Here is a 15715-nt window from a genome sequence, read left to right on the forward strand (position 1 = left end):
CAAAGGGGACAAGTTAGAGGCTTTACAACACGTATATGCAAATGTGTCTTTTAAATTTGCAAAGGTGAGGAAATTTAGAAGTTTTGTTTTTAGGTAGAAAGTTACAAGGGTGTTGTAATGAATATATTATGATTATTCGGTTTGGGGTCTTCACTGAATCTGCAGTTCATGTAAAGGTTAACTGTACTCCGGCAAAACAACCCGCAGATAACAATGAATAATGAATAGACAAAGCCAAAGGTAACACCACTGTTTTATACATTATTTATATCAGCCATAGATGAAGGTAAACTCTGGGTTTCTGAGGCAGCAGTGTCGGCAGCAGGCTCTCACCCTCCTGGTCGGGGGGGTCGATGTCATATCCATATCCAACCACGGTCCTGATGGCCTCTCTCAGACTGTCTCTGTTCGATTTCTTAGTGCGCTCGTCCAGTAACGCGTACGGCACCAGGCGAGGGTTACGCCTGCTCTTCAAATCCTGACCCCAAAGAACAATTGAACAATACAAGAAGGTGCAATTAAAAGATAATAACTTACTATCAACTATTCCTAACTTTTAATCCACTTCTCTGCCCCATGAGAAAAGCCTGTAGCGTCTACCTGCTGGATCCCGTAGGTCCATCCTTGCTTGATTCTGTCCTTGGCCCACACGTTGTGAGCGTTCTCTGCCAGTTTGTCGACCAGAACCTCGTGACCTGCCGTCAGCTTCACATCAGAGAGTTCCAGTGGCGCAGGCTTATATCCATTAGACATCACGTAGCTGCAGGATACAACAGGACAACGTCAGAGGATGAACATGAAGGCAAGGAAATGCCCAGAGTTTAGTGCATGTCTGAAACCTGCTTGGGAAACCCTTAACAGAGTAAATACATAATATATGTACTTAAAGCAAGATGTCTTACTTTTTGGGTAGTTTGATTTTCTTCAGATCATCCGCAGCGTTCACATTGACCTGGGCAACGTGGCATCCCAGAGCCATCAGGGTCCTGAGGACAAAAGAGACAAATGAAACAGAGACAAAGACGTTTGGATCCTCGAGCCTCATCACACTTAGCTTCAGCCTTACACCAGCAGAATCCATTCAGAGACTCCGACATTTTCCTAACAGAGCTCATTAGACACTGATAAATCTCAGTGAATCGATGCACTTACACACCGAACCGGATCTTGGCTCGGTGGATCCGGGGCCTCTTTTTAGGGCTCGAGCAGTAAGTAATTAATAAACGCCATAACGGATTGAGACTCACCCTAACAGGAAGTCGCTTTATTGAGCCAAGACACTAAGTTTTACAGGGAGATGACTCAGTAGTTGGCTGTAATAAGCTCTGGACCAATGATTTCTTAAAAAATGAATACCGGACTTTGCCAAGAAGATGCAAGTCACTGCAAGCTCTGCTTTAATTGAAGCCTTAATCTGCTGTTGTGCAGTGGTCAGCAGGGAAGGGGGGGGGGGTGCTGCTGCCTGACCTTACTTACTTAAGTGTTTCACTGGACATCTGCAGGTTGTAGTTCCTTTCAGTTTCAGGCAGTTTAGAGAAATCCACCAGGCAAGGGTGCTGCCTCTTGTTGTCATCACGGACCTGAGGAGAAACCAGTCGGGTGTCATGACCACACGCTTCATCTCTTATTTCTCTTTATAAGCTCAACTAAACCATAACGGTTATAGATCCGAATGCAAACGCACCCCGTGAGTGACTAATACGAATTAAGTGCGGTTCGACCTGCAGAAAATAAAGATAAAGAAGGAATCAGCTCAGAGAGGAGAGTCTCCGGCTCTGAGAGAAACTCACTGCTGCACCCTGACTCTCAACAAGAAGCTGCCAGTGGCTCTGCCTGATAAAACTCTATCTGCTGTGGGAAGAGGTGAAATACAACTGAGCTGCACACGAGGTTTGGGCAATATATCGCAAGGCCAAGCAGTCAGATAAATACAATGAAGCCATAACTGACTTTATCACCATCCTGTCTACTTCTTGTCCGAAGAGACTTCACTTTGGATTCAGCACAAAGTCACTTTGAGAGCAAAGAGGCTTGACAGAGCAAAATGAAACACTAAGCATCTGTTGGGACCTAAACATTGCATTTAATAAACCATCTGACCCGGGTCAGGGAAGTTTCTCTTGATGTTAATTAACGTGGATGTCATTCTCTAGCAGGACTCATTAAGCCTGTTAAACAGCCTCAGTGGAAAATGATTCAGTGATAACCACAACACTATAAAAGAGGAGGTGTGTGTGTGTGTGTGTGTGTGTGTGTGTGTGTGTGAGATCAGACTTCTAACCGTCTGTTCTGCAGTGAACAGGAGGAGTGACTGACAGGGGGAGGGGGGGGGGGGGGGGTGGAGGCAGATGTTTGGGATCTAAACTGCATTTTAAACATTCTGACCCGAAGCTTCATGTCTGAGAATCCAATTAAAAAATAAGCAGCTTCTCATCTTAACAGTGTCGGACAGTATGTGAAGAAGTGAGGAGGAGGAGCTACACAAACAAACAGGTTGCATGCTGGGATTTTAAATCTCTGTCAGTGCAGTGTCCCTCGCTGTGTGGAAAATGAGAAAAGTCAACAGTCCATAGGATTCTCTCTCTCTCTCTCTCTCTTTTTTCATCCGACATAGAATCATTATAATTATAGAATCAATTACATTGTGCTAACTGGAGTTGACAGTCAGAACTGTTCACACCCTAATGAGCCACATAGGAGATTTTTGTTTCTCAGTTTGATTAACCATTAATTGGGTTTTTTCTTCTTTAAGTTAATTAAAACAATTATGTAAAATGATGTTTATTTACAAGATTTATGTTTTGGGATATTAACAATATACAAAATGTGCACCATGTGAAATCTGGATTATAAAAATCCAATTTACAGAACCAATCCTGAGCTGTATTTTATAGAGGACTTTGTGTAATGAAAAATATGCTAAACTACAGTTTATTACATCCAATGAATGGATTTGGGGTTTTTCAATCAAAAGAATATAAAAAGACAGAGTTAGATGAAGTCGTGAAGCAGCGTGGGGTCAAAGGTCCTGACCTCTGTCTTCGAACTGACTGATATATGTATATATATGAATCATTGGGCTATTGACATGTATTTTACTGGAGGTGCAGGTTTACCTTGCCATAGGTCCAGCCCAGTTCGATCTTGTTCATCCCCCACAGTTCGTGGATGTTCTCTGCCAGCTTGTCCCGGACGTTGTCCAGGTGGGGGGGGAGAACAACCTGCAGAGTGATGGGGGGGAAACAGTCGGTACAGTCGGATAATAACAAAACACCAGTGGGCCGAACAAATGAGAAGTGTTCTTCTCCTGACTCTGCAGTTGTTAATATTCCCGGGGGGTTGTACAATTACTTTGTGTTTGTTACTGATGAAGTTAGTCTGCACCTATTCTGTGTTTGTGCTTAATGGTCCCTGCAGCACAGAGTATGATAAAGAGATGTTTGACACAAACTGAACTGCAGAGCCACATTAACGCTGCCTGTAACAAGCTAATGTTGAAACTATTAATTTAGTATCTACACTAGTGATAATGATAACTCGAGTGATTCTATATCATCACCTGGGTGGTGTCGACAGGAGTGGGGATGAAGGAGGCCTGGGAGAGGAACTGGGTGGTTCCCAGCAGGTCCCGGATCCCCTCATGGTCCCTCTTGTACTCCTTCACAGGCTCCACGTGCATCTTCTCTTTGGGCAGCAGCGCCTCGTAGCACGGGGAGTAACCGGCCGGCGGCAGGAACTTGAAATCTCCGTGGCGTCCGCCCAAGAGATAACGCACCCTGAGATGAGAAGTGATATATTTAATGTGTCATGTTGCATAATTATATTCAGACTTTTAGCTTCACCGTGGGTATTTAAAGAACTTTAAAACCTCAAACATAATTTGAACAAACAGCACTCTACACCTGTGTCATTATAAAACACCAGTGCTGCAGTAAAGTCACCCAGAGGCAGGATTATCTAACTTCTTATGCTGAAATCAAGCTTTGTGTCACAAACTCATTTTGTCCTCTCTCACAGATAATATTAATCTGTTTTAAATTATAATAAGATGGAGGAAGCTGTTTTTGCCTCGTGATAATCACCGACTGGAGGTCAACTCAGTGACCTCTTCATTTAACGATGAATCACTTCTTGATATCTGAACCTACAAAAGGACGACAAACTGTAATTGCATCTCGAGTATTAAAAAGCATCCACAGCAAAAAAAAAGGTTAATGAATCTGAGAGTGCTGCTTCATCTCTCAATTATAAAAGCAGAGCCTCACTTGACGCCTGCAGAGAAGCTGACGACCGGGAAGAAGAACCCGTCCGTGTTGAAGTCCTCGAACATGCCCTGGACGGGCTGCCCGTTGATCCTGAAGGACATGCTGGGGGCGCCCAGATCCAGACAGCAGCTGACCACGTCATCGGAGTTCAGCAGGTGCATGTTGATGGAGGCCACGGCCCGCGGGATTCGGCCTAGACAGAAACACAGAAGGGGAGAACGGACGGATGTTACAGCTGCGGCAAAGTTATCAGGAATGTAGGACAGGATGGAAGGGAAGGGGAAAAGAGGGGAGCAGAGACGGGTGAGGAGAGATTTCAAAGGGAGGAGACAGCTGAGAGGAGGTGATGGGTCTTTTCAGAGGTATAGAAAGGGAAGAGATAAGAAAGGTGCTGTGCTTTTAGGATGAAAGCAGAAAACAAAATGATAAAAATAGCAAACAACCTGAAGAACTTCTAATCACATCCCCTCTATTATATCAATAAGCTTAGGGCCCTACCTGACCACAGGTGGAGTCCATCAAAGCTGTAGGAGAACAGATCATCCCCGGCCCCGTTGCCTCCCCACCCCTCTCCTCCACCGGGATACGGAGCGTAGCCCTTGGTGTTGGCCCAGCCCACCCTGAGGTGGGTCGGCTCCCCGGTGACGAAGTGGTCCACCTGGTCGATCACCAGCTCAAAGTACCACTTCTTGTACTGGGCTGAACCTTCAGCCATGCCCAGGAAGATGTTTGGCCTCATGCTGGAGGGGAAACCAGAGGATGAAGCTTAAGGCAACATTTCTTATGTAACGCCCATATTTCATCCCTTTTATTCATTCAAAACGTCAACAGCTCGGAGAATATTCTTTCAAAAGTCATAATATTCTCTGTTTCCTTACCTCTGAACATCGTTGACCAGTCGAGTCTGAAGAAGCAGATCCCTTTTGGGAAGCAGGTTGTCACAGATCAGATTCTGATTGGCTCTGACTGCCACCCCATTACAAACACAGAGGGAGCACAACACATCGAGAATCTGGAAGAGAGAGAGAGAAAAGGACCAGATAAAAGGAGGGTCGGATATTTATATTGTTTATTATTATATTGGTCTCAAACCCCAACAGCTGTCATTCTATACAAGGCCTCAAACCATTAGTCTTTGTGTTTGAGCTCATGTATCCTCCTCACACCTTGTGGTTGCGTCCGTGCTTGTAGAGCAGAGAGATGATGGATTTGATGTGCCCCTTCTGGATGATGTTCAGAGCCTCTGGGCTTTCGACCAAGATGCAGTGGAGGACTTCCAGGATCCCTGAGACAGATCACACACACACAATATATTTAATATCAGATTCAAACGTAAAGTAAACAGTCAAAATCTTTTAGGAAAAACCTGTTTTCTTTGTTACCTGATGAAGATTCCAGTCTCTCCAGTTTGCTGACCAGCCAGTCCAAGTTGCGGGAAAACTGGGTGCAGTTGATTCTGTTCCCACGAATCAGCGAGGCTGCAAAAATAATACATTTTAAAACCTCATTAAAGACATGAATGATGTAGTTAAAGGTGTAGATTTAGATCCAGGGAGCAGAAGAACAGATGTTGCAAACAGTTTAAATGAACAACAGTCCATCATGTGTCCTGTGAACAGAGAGTCGTGGTCTGACATCGGCCCAACGGGTGGATATTAAAATTCATTAAATCTCTGGAACCAGCCGACACTTTCTTTAATGAGAAGCTCTGAAGCCACAGTGAAGTCAGGAGCTCTGTGTTCCCCTTGTTCCCTTTTCTCCGCCATTAAGAAGTATCCCTATTACTTACATGTCTCATTTGTCACCATTAGAAGTCAGAGACACTGGAGTGATAATGCTCGCGAAACAATTTAACGGCGCTTTGTGCCAGAGGAATACTGATGGCCGTCTAATCTCTTTTAATTCTGCTCCTTCAGGAGAGCTGGAGACGGACTCACGGGTAGAGAGCTGCACCACAAGACAAGGGCACGGGGGTGTTCATTCATTGTGAACGATTTGAATGTGAAATTAAAAGTCAGTGAGGAGAAGCTGATGCTGTGGAGAGGAGAGACTGCAAATTTACATTATCGTCTGCAGTGATTCAGAAGATGGAACTTTTTTACAGAAACACAATCACATTCACATAGAATAAATTGCTAGAAATAGAGAAATATGCTGATATAATATCTGTACTTGCTGAAACTCATATTTAAATAACTACTAGTAACTTAAGACCTCCTGAAATGTATTTATCTGACCTCCTGTGGTTTAACTTCTGACTGAGATCGAATGAATCCCTAAACAATACAGTTAATCTATATTCCTAAATTATCTGATTCCTAAAAGTTCTCAAAGTAGAAACATGGAAAACGAATCTAAATATCTGGATAGTCTTTTATTTCCTGTGGTTTTAGATGAGGAAGTTAAATAAAAAATCACCTGGATACTTCACTGACTTATCAGAATATCTTGTGTCTAACTTTGTCAATTAAAAGGTGAGAGGAGACAAGAGGACAAACAAGAGCGCTACACAATTCATCACACAAACCCCTGCATCCTTGGGGGTGACCCCTCTGCAGGGCGGGCGGGGGGGGAGAGTGTTTGTTGCAAACGGTGTATTTGTGGCTTTCGAGCGTAATGTGTGTGTGCATGCGGGGAGAGAACATGCTGGGGAGGTAATGATGAATATAAGGGCAGTGAAGGTGAGCCGAGACAAAAGGTGTTGATGGGAGAGCTCCAATGACAGTGGAAAAAAACTACCCAAGAAAAAGTTGTGTGAAAGAAAAAACTTTGTCAGGGTCACAGGTTTAGTATTCATGCCTCAACGCAGAAAGGCCCTGGGAGGACGGGGTAATGCCAGCACCTGTGATGGCTGGCATTTTGGGTAATGACGCAAACATTACTTGAAATAGTCAGCTGCCTGGATGTAAACAAGACGGGGGCCAGGGCGGATTGTACAAGAAGGAGACAAGAGGCTCTCTGTCTCTGCCTCCCTCTCCCTCGTCACACTTAATAACCAGAATTACAACCTCATGGTTGTTCACCTGCACCACAGACCGCGGATAAAGATGGATGTCACGTCTCCTCTTCCTCCCACTATCCAGATATGAGGCTAAAATATGGATTCTGCTCAGTAGTGATCGAGGGGATAGAGCCACGGTTTCAAGGTATCCCTGATTAACGCCCTCAATCAATCCAGAGACAGTCTCAGCTGTCAATCATGACATTTCAACCCTTTTTTATTAGAATCAAATAACTAATGACATAATCCATCTTTGCGAAAAATTTATTCAATGAGTAATTTGATCCTCGTCCCATCCGTTGAAATGAGAAGGGCAGGATTGATGACCTGTACTGCAGCTGGCAGCCAGGGGGCGATTGAGAGCCATTGGCTTCACTTTTGGGGAGCTGCCATGTCGTCCATCTTTTTATACAGAACACAGCCTCAACCATTCAGTCAAGTTGTATAATGTAAAAACATAAATGTCCTCCAGATGTGGTGAACAGAGGACAAGAGGAGTGGAGGAACTTTATGGATGGGAAACAAAATAAGGAGGGAAAGGAAAACAGGGCGAGATAAGAAGAGCAGAGTGTGAAGTGTAACGGAGAGGAGGAGGAGGAGGAGGAGGAGGAGGAGGAGGATTCAGCGAAGACACTAAAAAGAAGATTAATATTGCATATCTGCCCAGGGTCAGCGGCTGAGAGTGCTGACAGGAGATGTGGATATTTGATGTGATCCATGGCTCGGGCCCTCTTACCCAGGAGCTCGTACAGAAGGTTGAGGATGTCCTTCCAGGCGGCGCCCGCCTCCTCGCCCGCCATCTCCCCGAAGTGTGCAGCGCTGTTGTACAGGTTCATTCTGTCAATGCAGTTGGACAAGAGGGACAGAATTCCCTGGAGAAAGAAAGCAGTGTTATTATAAAAAGGAATATTCATTTGTATAACAAAATGTAGAATCACTCCTCTGGGTTAAAGAAATCTTAGTAAGTAAGGAAACAAATATATTAATCAGATTAAATGTTCTACAGCAGCCTCCAGGTTTATTTAATTACTTTTAGTCTCTTTAGAAATAGGATCATTATCCAAAGGATAAATGGAGCCATAAAAGTGCAATAACAAATCCCAGACAAGAATTCTACATTTTCTTCATTTAGCCAGAGAACAGTCTCGTTGTAAATTAAAACTCTTCAGAGGACCAGACTCTTGGGTTTTGGAGAGAGGACCAGGAGCTAGACGAGTTCAGATCAATAACCTTTTGTTTCCTGCTATCGTTATGCTGTTAAAATATTAAATTAAATCCCTGAAAAGAATATCCTTTGTCTTGGATTTAAAATAATCCCTAGTTAAGCAACTTCCAAATCCACACATGCTCGACTCCTCCACCTCATCCACTCCCACCTCCTCTTTGAAGAGGTCCTGGCGCTTGATGAGCGAACGGAGGAGACACTGTTTCTCCTCGTGCTCCAGCTCCTCGTCGGGCTGTTTGAAGTACTCGATGAGGTCGTTCAGCGTCTGCAGCACCTCCTCCACGTAGCCGGCCACCGCCATGGACTCGCCGGCCGCCGTGCTGTCCAGCGCCCTGCAGAGAAGGACGAGGGAGGGAGAAGCTGTAAAAACTTGAGACCATGCAAACCTCAACTGAGTGCTTTGTCCTCCCCCCGTCATTACTTGATGAAGTTGGCGAAGAGGAAGGTGGAGTTGCGGATGATGCGAGCGGCTCGAGACTCCTCGTGCTGACAGCGCTGCAGGATCAGCCCGTCGTCCATGTGGCCCTCAGAATGCAGGCAGGCCTATACCAGGGAACATACACAACTTACTACAACAAAAGGACCCACACGTGTTATTGACACACAAGTTATTAATGGATGGAGGAGTGAGAGGCCGACAGCTTGGGTGTCTACACCACCACAGCTCAATGAAACCTGACTCGCTGTCACCAGGGAGCATCATCAAAAGAGAGGGAGAGGGCGGCTGGAGGTGGCGCTCGATGTCCTTGGAGGCGTGTCCACCAATGAGCAGCGTTCATTTGCCGCCCTGACCCCCCCCGACTCGCCCAAAACTAACTGTCACCCTCTGCGTGGCCCATTATCGCGTGCAGGATAGGTAGATGTCGTGAGAGAGGAGGCTGTCCAGAGCAGACAGATGGATACTGGGTGGGGCAGGTGTGTAAAAGGTCAAATCACCCACTGGTGAGACTGGCTGTGATTTATTACTGTGCACGCACATTTTGAGGTGTCACAAACAAGCAGGTACTTGCAGTAAACACAAATTAGTTTAGAATTTGTTCTAGGTGAACAAAGAGAGATTGTCTCTGTTTGTTTTAGTATAAAGATAAATGATGGAAAACAACTACAGTGTGGAGCGTCTAGTGAAGAAGACTCTAACCAAAAGTCAAAGATCTCAGGATGCACAACTAGATTCAGGTCTAAAGCAAAAACTACAGAAACAGGTTTACTGGGAAAAATACATTAAATGTGTTATAGCCCATTCTATGTGGATCTAGGGGCTTCTCCCTTCAGTATGATGTCCTTAACTTCTGATGAAGGCACACAATGGAGGACGAGAGCTGTGTTTCACTTTTGTGTAGATGGTGTTAATTTGTCATTGAACAGGAGGAAGAAATGCTCTTTGTGCACGATGTTATGTTCATGTCAGACTGTGTTTACCCGTCTTTTCAGGGGTCCTAGGCGAGAGGACTTGGCGTCAGGGGCCAGGTAGGACAGCCACAGTCCTGTCTGCACGTGCATGATGAAGCACACCGAGTCCCCGTACTTGATCTCCGGCACACCCATCCCGTCGATGTCCCTCTTCGGGCCCGGGTCCCCCTTTTCCTGCAGAGCCACATCGAGATGCACACACCGACATTAGCAAATACACAAACACGCAGGCATGAAGAAGACAAATGAAGATATATTGTGATTAGATTGTAATCAGAGAGGCCGGCTGAGGAGAGTGTGTTCATTGGTCTGCAGGGAGGCTGCCGCTTGCCTCATTACCTCGGCTGCACCTCTGGCTCAGCGGTGATGGAGCGATGCAGCTGATTGCAGTTGACAGGAAGTAGCGGGGAACGTATTAACGCCATTGTTCAACATGGCGGCACATTGACCTTTGTGGCTACAGAGCCTGACTGGGTTGTGTGCACAGTGGGACGAAGGAGTGAGGTTCTTATCGGAAACAGGGAATTCATTTTCCTGGAATAAATTACTCCTAATCATCAGGAGGTGAGGCCGGCACCCTGACATCTTCTCACATCCTTGATTGCTATATTCCCCTGCATGTTATATGCCCGGGGGGGATAATAACATTAAAGAGCCGCTAGTCCTCCAGGAGCAGAGAGATTACTGAGGGCAATTACACTTTGTTGTCGGGCAGTGGGTTGTGTTGGGGAAATTAAAGCCCCAGAAGTGGACGGCACTCAGGAGGAGTTTACACTGAACCTGGTGCAGATAGCAGGAGATGTGCAGGGACACATGTGCTGCTCTGTGAAGGTGACTCAGGCCATTGTGCTGTTTATGTGACTCGAGGCCATTAGAGGACAGGACGATCATTTTATTGGGATCATTTATGAAACAGACGGTAAATCAGCTATAATAGTTTTCATACATTTAGGCAAGATCCCTACAGTGTACAAAAAAGTTAACATTAAAGCTTTAGCATATTAAATGAGGAATCAAGATGTTCCAGTATCATTTCAATGCCTCTGATACTGGAAACAGGTAAAGATCGATACACAAAGTCCAGGTATAACAATCGGTGTCATTAGAACATATGAGACAGCACAAAATCAAATTGTGTTCCATGATCTTGTGTCACCAATAGTGAAACTGCACAATTTACCAATACACACAATGTTCCTCAGCATCAGTAAAACACCTATTTTCAGTTTGGATTGCAAGTGAATCATGTGTTGTCTTTATTATTTATATATAGTTATATAAACTATAGTTATTTATGGCAGTGACACCTTATTTCTGGAATACACATTATTAAAATAGACAAACTGAAGCTCCCTCAGTGTGAGAAGCAGCTCAAGATAACAAGTTAATAGAGGGAAAGAAATGAGCAAAAGCAAATGAGGGAATACTGGATGTGTATTCTGAAAATAACCCATTACTGGGAGAAGCCTTATAATATTTTAAAAGTTGACATTATGAAAGTTTGCTCTGGTGTTTCCAGTGCTGTCTACTCAGCAGCTGGGAGAAGGTCATTTTATTGTGGCGAGCCCAGGGGCTGATTGGAAGCTTACGGACTCATCTCAGGAGTCTTTGATGGAGAATCCAGGGCGAGACTTTTTGAATCCTGTTTTAATGAGGTAGGCCGACTAAGAACATTAACTACCAGAACACCTTTTAGATGGAGGAACTTCTTTTCTCAATGGAAACGAACTATGTTGGTTCAGGAGTGGAGGACACTGACCTTGGAAGCCCTGAAGCAGAAAGCAGTGGCCTTGGTGTTGGACTTCTCTCTGTCCTGCAGGACCAGTCCACGGTCCTCGGTCAGGGCCAGGTAATGGCCGGTGGAGAGGTGACGTAGTCTGAAGGACTGGCCCCATCGAATGTGGCTACCGCTCCAGCTGAACACAGAGAAGTCGTGTCACAGACTCACAACACTGGTGGTGTAACACTGCAAACATCACATGACTGAATAGAATAAAATACATTTTTTAATTTAGAGCATCAAAAACATTCCAAAACTAGCATCAAATATCTTTACTTTATCATAAATTAATTAATTCAGACTTTTTGGTATGACATTTTTGTTGGTTTTACACTTTGTACAAATTCTACTTTTAAGATCGAAAATGAGATTTAACATATCAAAAAATGTCATTTCCACTTTATTTGCTATAATCATTATTATATTTAACAGTATCCAGCCGTTTCCTGAGTCTGTGTAGTTTAATAAATGGCCAAATAACGTGTTCTCTTGCAAATCTAGTTTCTAGTTGACACGACTGCTCCGTCAGTGCAGTTTAAGTTTCTGTGCACGTTTGACTCAGTGCAGAAAACACTGCTCAAAATCCCCCCCTCGGGAGAATAGGAGAAAATGAGCCTTAATAGAAACACCTGCACCGTTCTGAGGGATTCAGACAGACTGTGACAGGCAGTCCTAAGGAGAGCTGGTGGGGGGGAGGACTGCGTGGGAGGCCAGTTAATAGAAAAGAGAGGTAGAAGAGGGATGGTTGATAGACACAGAGGGAGAGGTAGATTGAAAGGGACAGTAAACAGACCCTCACTTTCTGCAGGACTCCGCTGACAGCTCCGAACAGATGGAGGAGAGGTTTGTATAAAACCTACGATGCAGCGGTTGTGACAAATGTACTTAAAGAACCAATTCTTTGTTTCTTCATTTACAGATCCCCACTTTGAATGAGAGCACCCAGTGTGTTCTGTACATGTGAGTGTGGACCTCACCTGATCCTGAGAGGCTCCAGTCTCCACAGCGAGCGGGCCCTGGACGCTCCTTTACCCGCCTCGTAGTTCACTATCCTGGAAGCAAAGTGACAGGTCGGGGGGGGGGGGGGGGGTCCTGTTAGTCCTGAATCTTTCAATATCACAGTGAGGATAAAGTAATCTGAGGAGTTCCTGCTACGGCTGCACTCGCATCACAGGGAACATCGATAACAGGGATTCAAGCATTTGGACAAGATTTAATTTTATAGCTGATGGAAAGACCATATATCAATATCATTGTTATCCATTTATTGATAAGGTGACTTAAGTTAAGCTCTTGTCCAAAAGAAAACATTATCAGGATCTTGAAAACCAGTCTGAATGACCTTTGAACCAGAGGCGGACACATGAAACCATTAGATTTTATTATAGAACCGAATAACAGATTCATACACAGGAGCTCGGGGCTTTATATTGTTGCCATTGTGCAGTTTTACTTTTAACAGAACATTAATCAGCACCTGAACACCACTTTGGCTTTGACAGTTGCAGTAGAGAAAGTGTTTCTCATTCATCATCCTCCAAACTACACTTGTGACTCTGTCGTCACAAAACAACTTAGCTAAATTTAGTCTCCACCCGAGCTTCAGTAACTATTCACTAACCTCTGCTCCTCCTCACTCTTGTCGGCTCCGGGGATGGTCAAGCTCTCGTCGTGTCCGTGACAAAGACGCATCACGTGTCCACCGGTCAGAAACCCTGATGGGACAAACACAGAACTGGGTTATGAGATGTTCTTCTTGCTCTAAACACAGACACTCACTTTCTGTGTGGTTGTTTTCAGAGACAAACCAGGTAATGAAGAATATGACATGAAACATGTAAATTTAAAGACTGATCTCTAGCTTTTCCCTATTGCTTACATAGATAATAGAAGAAAATATTATAAGAGACGTGTAAGTTATATTATTTGAAAAAGAAAATGTATTTAAATGTCTGAGAAAAGTGGTTCAAAGGGAGTTGATGCTGCTTTCACTGCCGCTGTCATGAACTTGCCTACAGCCACGGTGCTTGAAGAGCAGGTGGGCTGGACGTTCCACAGGGTTTGCATGAAGGAGGCGTCCACCTGGATGTTGCGGTTGGAGATAGAGAGGTGCTGCAAGAGAGAAGCAGGTTATTTAAGACTTAAGACTCAAAGGGTGGAGACTAAAGTCAGTAAAGTACTTTTGTTTCTCAACTAGGAAACATTGGGAGTTCTGCACGGAGGAGACAGTGTTGTCCCAGAGTTGTGAATTAAAACAGGGATTAAAACTCAGTGTTGTGTCACTGTGGACTCAAAACCACACACGCATCAGATTCTCCCTTTGCAGCAAAGTCCAGTTAATTACAGTGAGTCCTCTCAAGGAACGATTTGGAGCGGCTCCTGTTTCCCCTAAGGATAAAATTCAGAATCGACTACTGGCTCAAAATGATCCTGTGAATATCCTCATAAGAGCTGATGAGTTAATTGCTTAAAATATGTTGGTGTGGTAAAAGTACAACCATCGTTGTGTTGTTTTATTAGTCTGTTTTTGTGTTTCTAAAATGCACTGTACAGGGTATACCTCATATTCCAGTTCAACCTTCCCTGCTTGTTGACGGATGATAAGAATGAATATGAAATCAAACTTTTTGTGCACTAGCTCTTTTTTAAGTGTCCTCACGTTTAGGGACCAGGATTGAATGACAGTGGGAAACTGGTGGAACAGTTCAGCCTCACTGGGCACAAAGTCATCAAACCATTAAGGCCTATGTCCCGTGAAGACCGCATCACAAACTCTTGATGGTTCATATTAATGGAGCACAGATTTTTTTACTGAATGTCTGATGTCTCTGTCGGGGGGGAAATCAGTTGAGAATGAAATCTGTCCCTTTGCCAGTTTAGCTTTAATTGGACATGTCCCTCCCTCGGGGGCCGGAGCAGCCACTTGAAGCCGGCGCTCCTCGCTCCTCCTACGCCTGCTCCTCCTTTCGTGGCCACTTCTCTGTCTCTCCACCTCCCTCTTGAAATCCCTCTCTACTCTTTCTTTACCGGGCGAGTTAATTGAGGCCGGCTGTAAAGCTCTGCATAGAGGAGTCAGCATTCATTCTAATCAGTCAGATGGATGCCTTCCCTTAAAATCCTCTCTGCAGAGGAGGGCTTTACAGGTAATCAGATTTCCATTAGAGATAGTGTAGAGTTTGAAACTTTCCCCACTTGAATTGCCTCGTCACTCTGAAGTCGGCTGGAGGGAGTCGGCTATCAGAACCATCCGACAGCTGAGAAACTTTCTAAAGTGCCTTTTTGAGGCCGGGCGGTGAACCAATAAACCAGATCATTCCAGAGATGTGAGGTGAAATATCTATTCTTTCATTGTGAAATCCTTTTCCAAATTTAGAGGCGGGCGACTCTCATTCCGACATGAAAACAGTTGGTAGAGAGAAAAACAAAGTGAACCAGGAACAAGGGGGAATGAGAGATGAGACAAAAACAAGAGGCTGAATGTGATGTAGTAAAACTGAAACACATATAATGAGAGAAAAACCTTTATCTGGAAGAAAGCGACTGAAGACAGACCTGCTGATTTAATACGAATTATCTGAGCTGTTATAAATCCAGCACCTTTTACAACTTTATCCAACAATTCTTTGAAAGATCTTTGATAAATGGTATCTATGATCTGCATTGTCTTTGGAATAATAAAGCTAAAGATGAATATAATGTGTTAATGATTTAATATCAAGCAAAGTAAATGTTACTTTGAGTGTTATTTTTCATTTTATGCTGGAACTCATCACTATTTGCATTTTATTCTCACAGAGATAAAGCTTTTATCAAAATATATATTAATTTATGTGATCACCAAGTCCACATATGCTTTTTCATCTAACCTTTGCTTGTATCTATTATAGAGAAGGAGATATTCATGATAAAGTTACACAACACTGTTAAAAGGCCGCTGGATTCAGAAGCTCTGTGACGGGACCTACCAGGTATCTCTCCGTTGACACGCTGACGAGAATCAGGTCGTCTCCGATTCTGACTTTCTCTCCCTCGGA

General features: G+C 44.2%; 1 protein-coding gene across 1 annotated transcript in view; it reads right to left on the reverse strand.

Moving 5' to 3' along the window:
* The window catches only part of LOC128459848 (ryanodine receptor 3-like), an 80295-nt gene that overhangs the window by 46166 nt on the left and 18414 nt on the right, over positions 1–15715 (reverse strand). Inside the window, 20 exon segments of the mRNA XM_053444775.1 lie at positions 334–478; positions 601–760; positions 903–986; positions 1477–1580; positions 3117–3221; positions 3560–3776; positions 4266–4458; positions 4764–5005; positions 5144–5277; positions 5432–5550; positions 5648–5743; positions 8003–8138; positions 8643–8823; positions 8913–9034; positions 9911–10075; positions 11661–11817; positions 12659–12733; positions 13303–13396; positions 13694–13793; positions 15647–15709. Coding sequence (XP_053300750.1) covers positions 334–478; positions 601–760; positions 903–986; positions 1477–1580; positions 3117–3221; positions 3560–3776; positions 4266–4458; positions 4764–5005; positions 5144–5277; positions 5432–5550; positions 5648–5743; positions 8003–8138; positions 8643–8823; positions 8913–9034; positions 9911–10075; positions 11661–11817; positions 12659–12733; positions 13303–13396; positions 13694–13793; positions 15647–15709 — 2692 coding nt within the window.

Source organism: Pleuronectes platessa, chromosome 17, assembly GCF_947347685.1.
Source record: "Pleuronectes platessa chromosome 17, fPlePla1.1, whole genome shotgun sequence".
Taxonomy (NCBI): Eukaryota; Metazoa; Chordata; class Actinopteri; order Pleuronectiformes; family Pleuronectidae; genus Pleuronectes; species Pleuronectes platessa.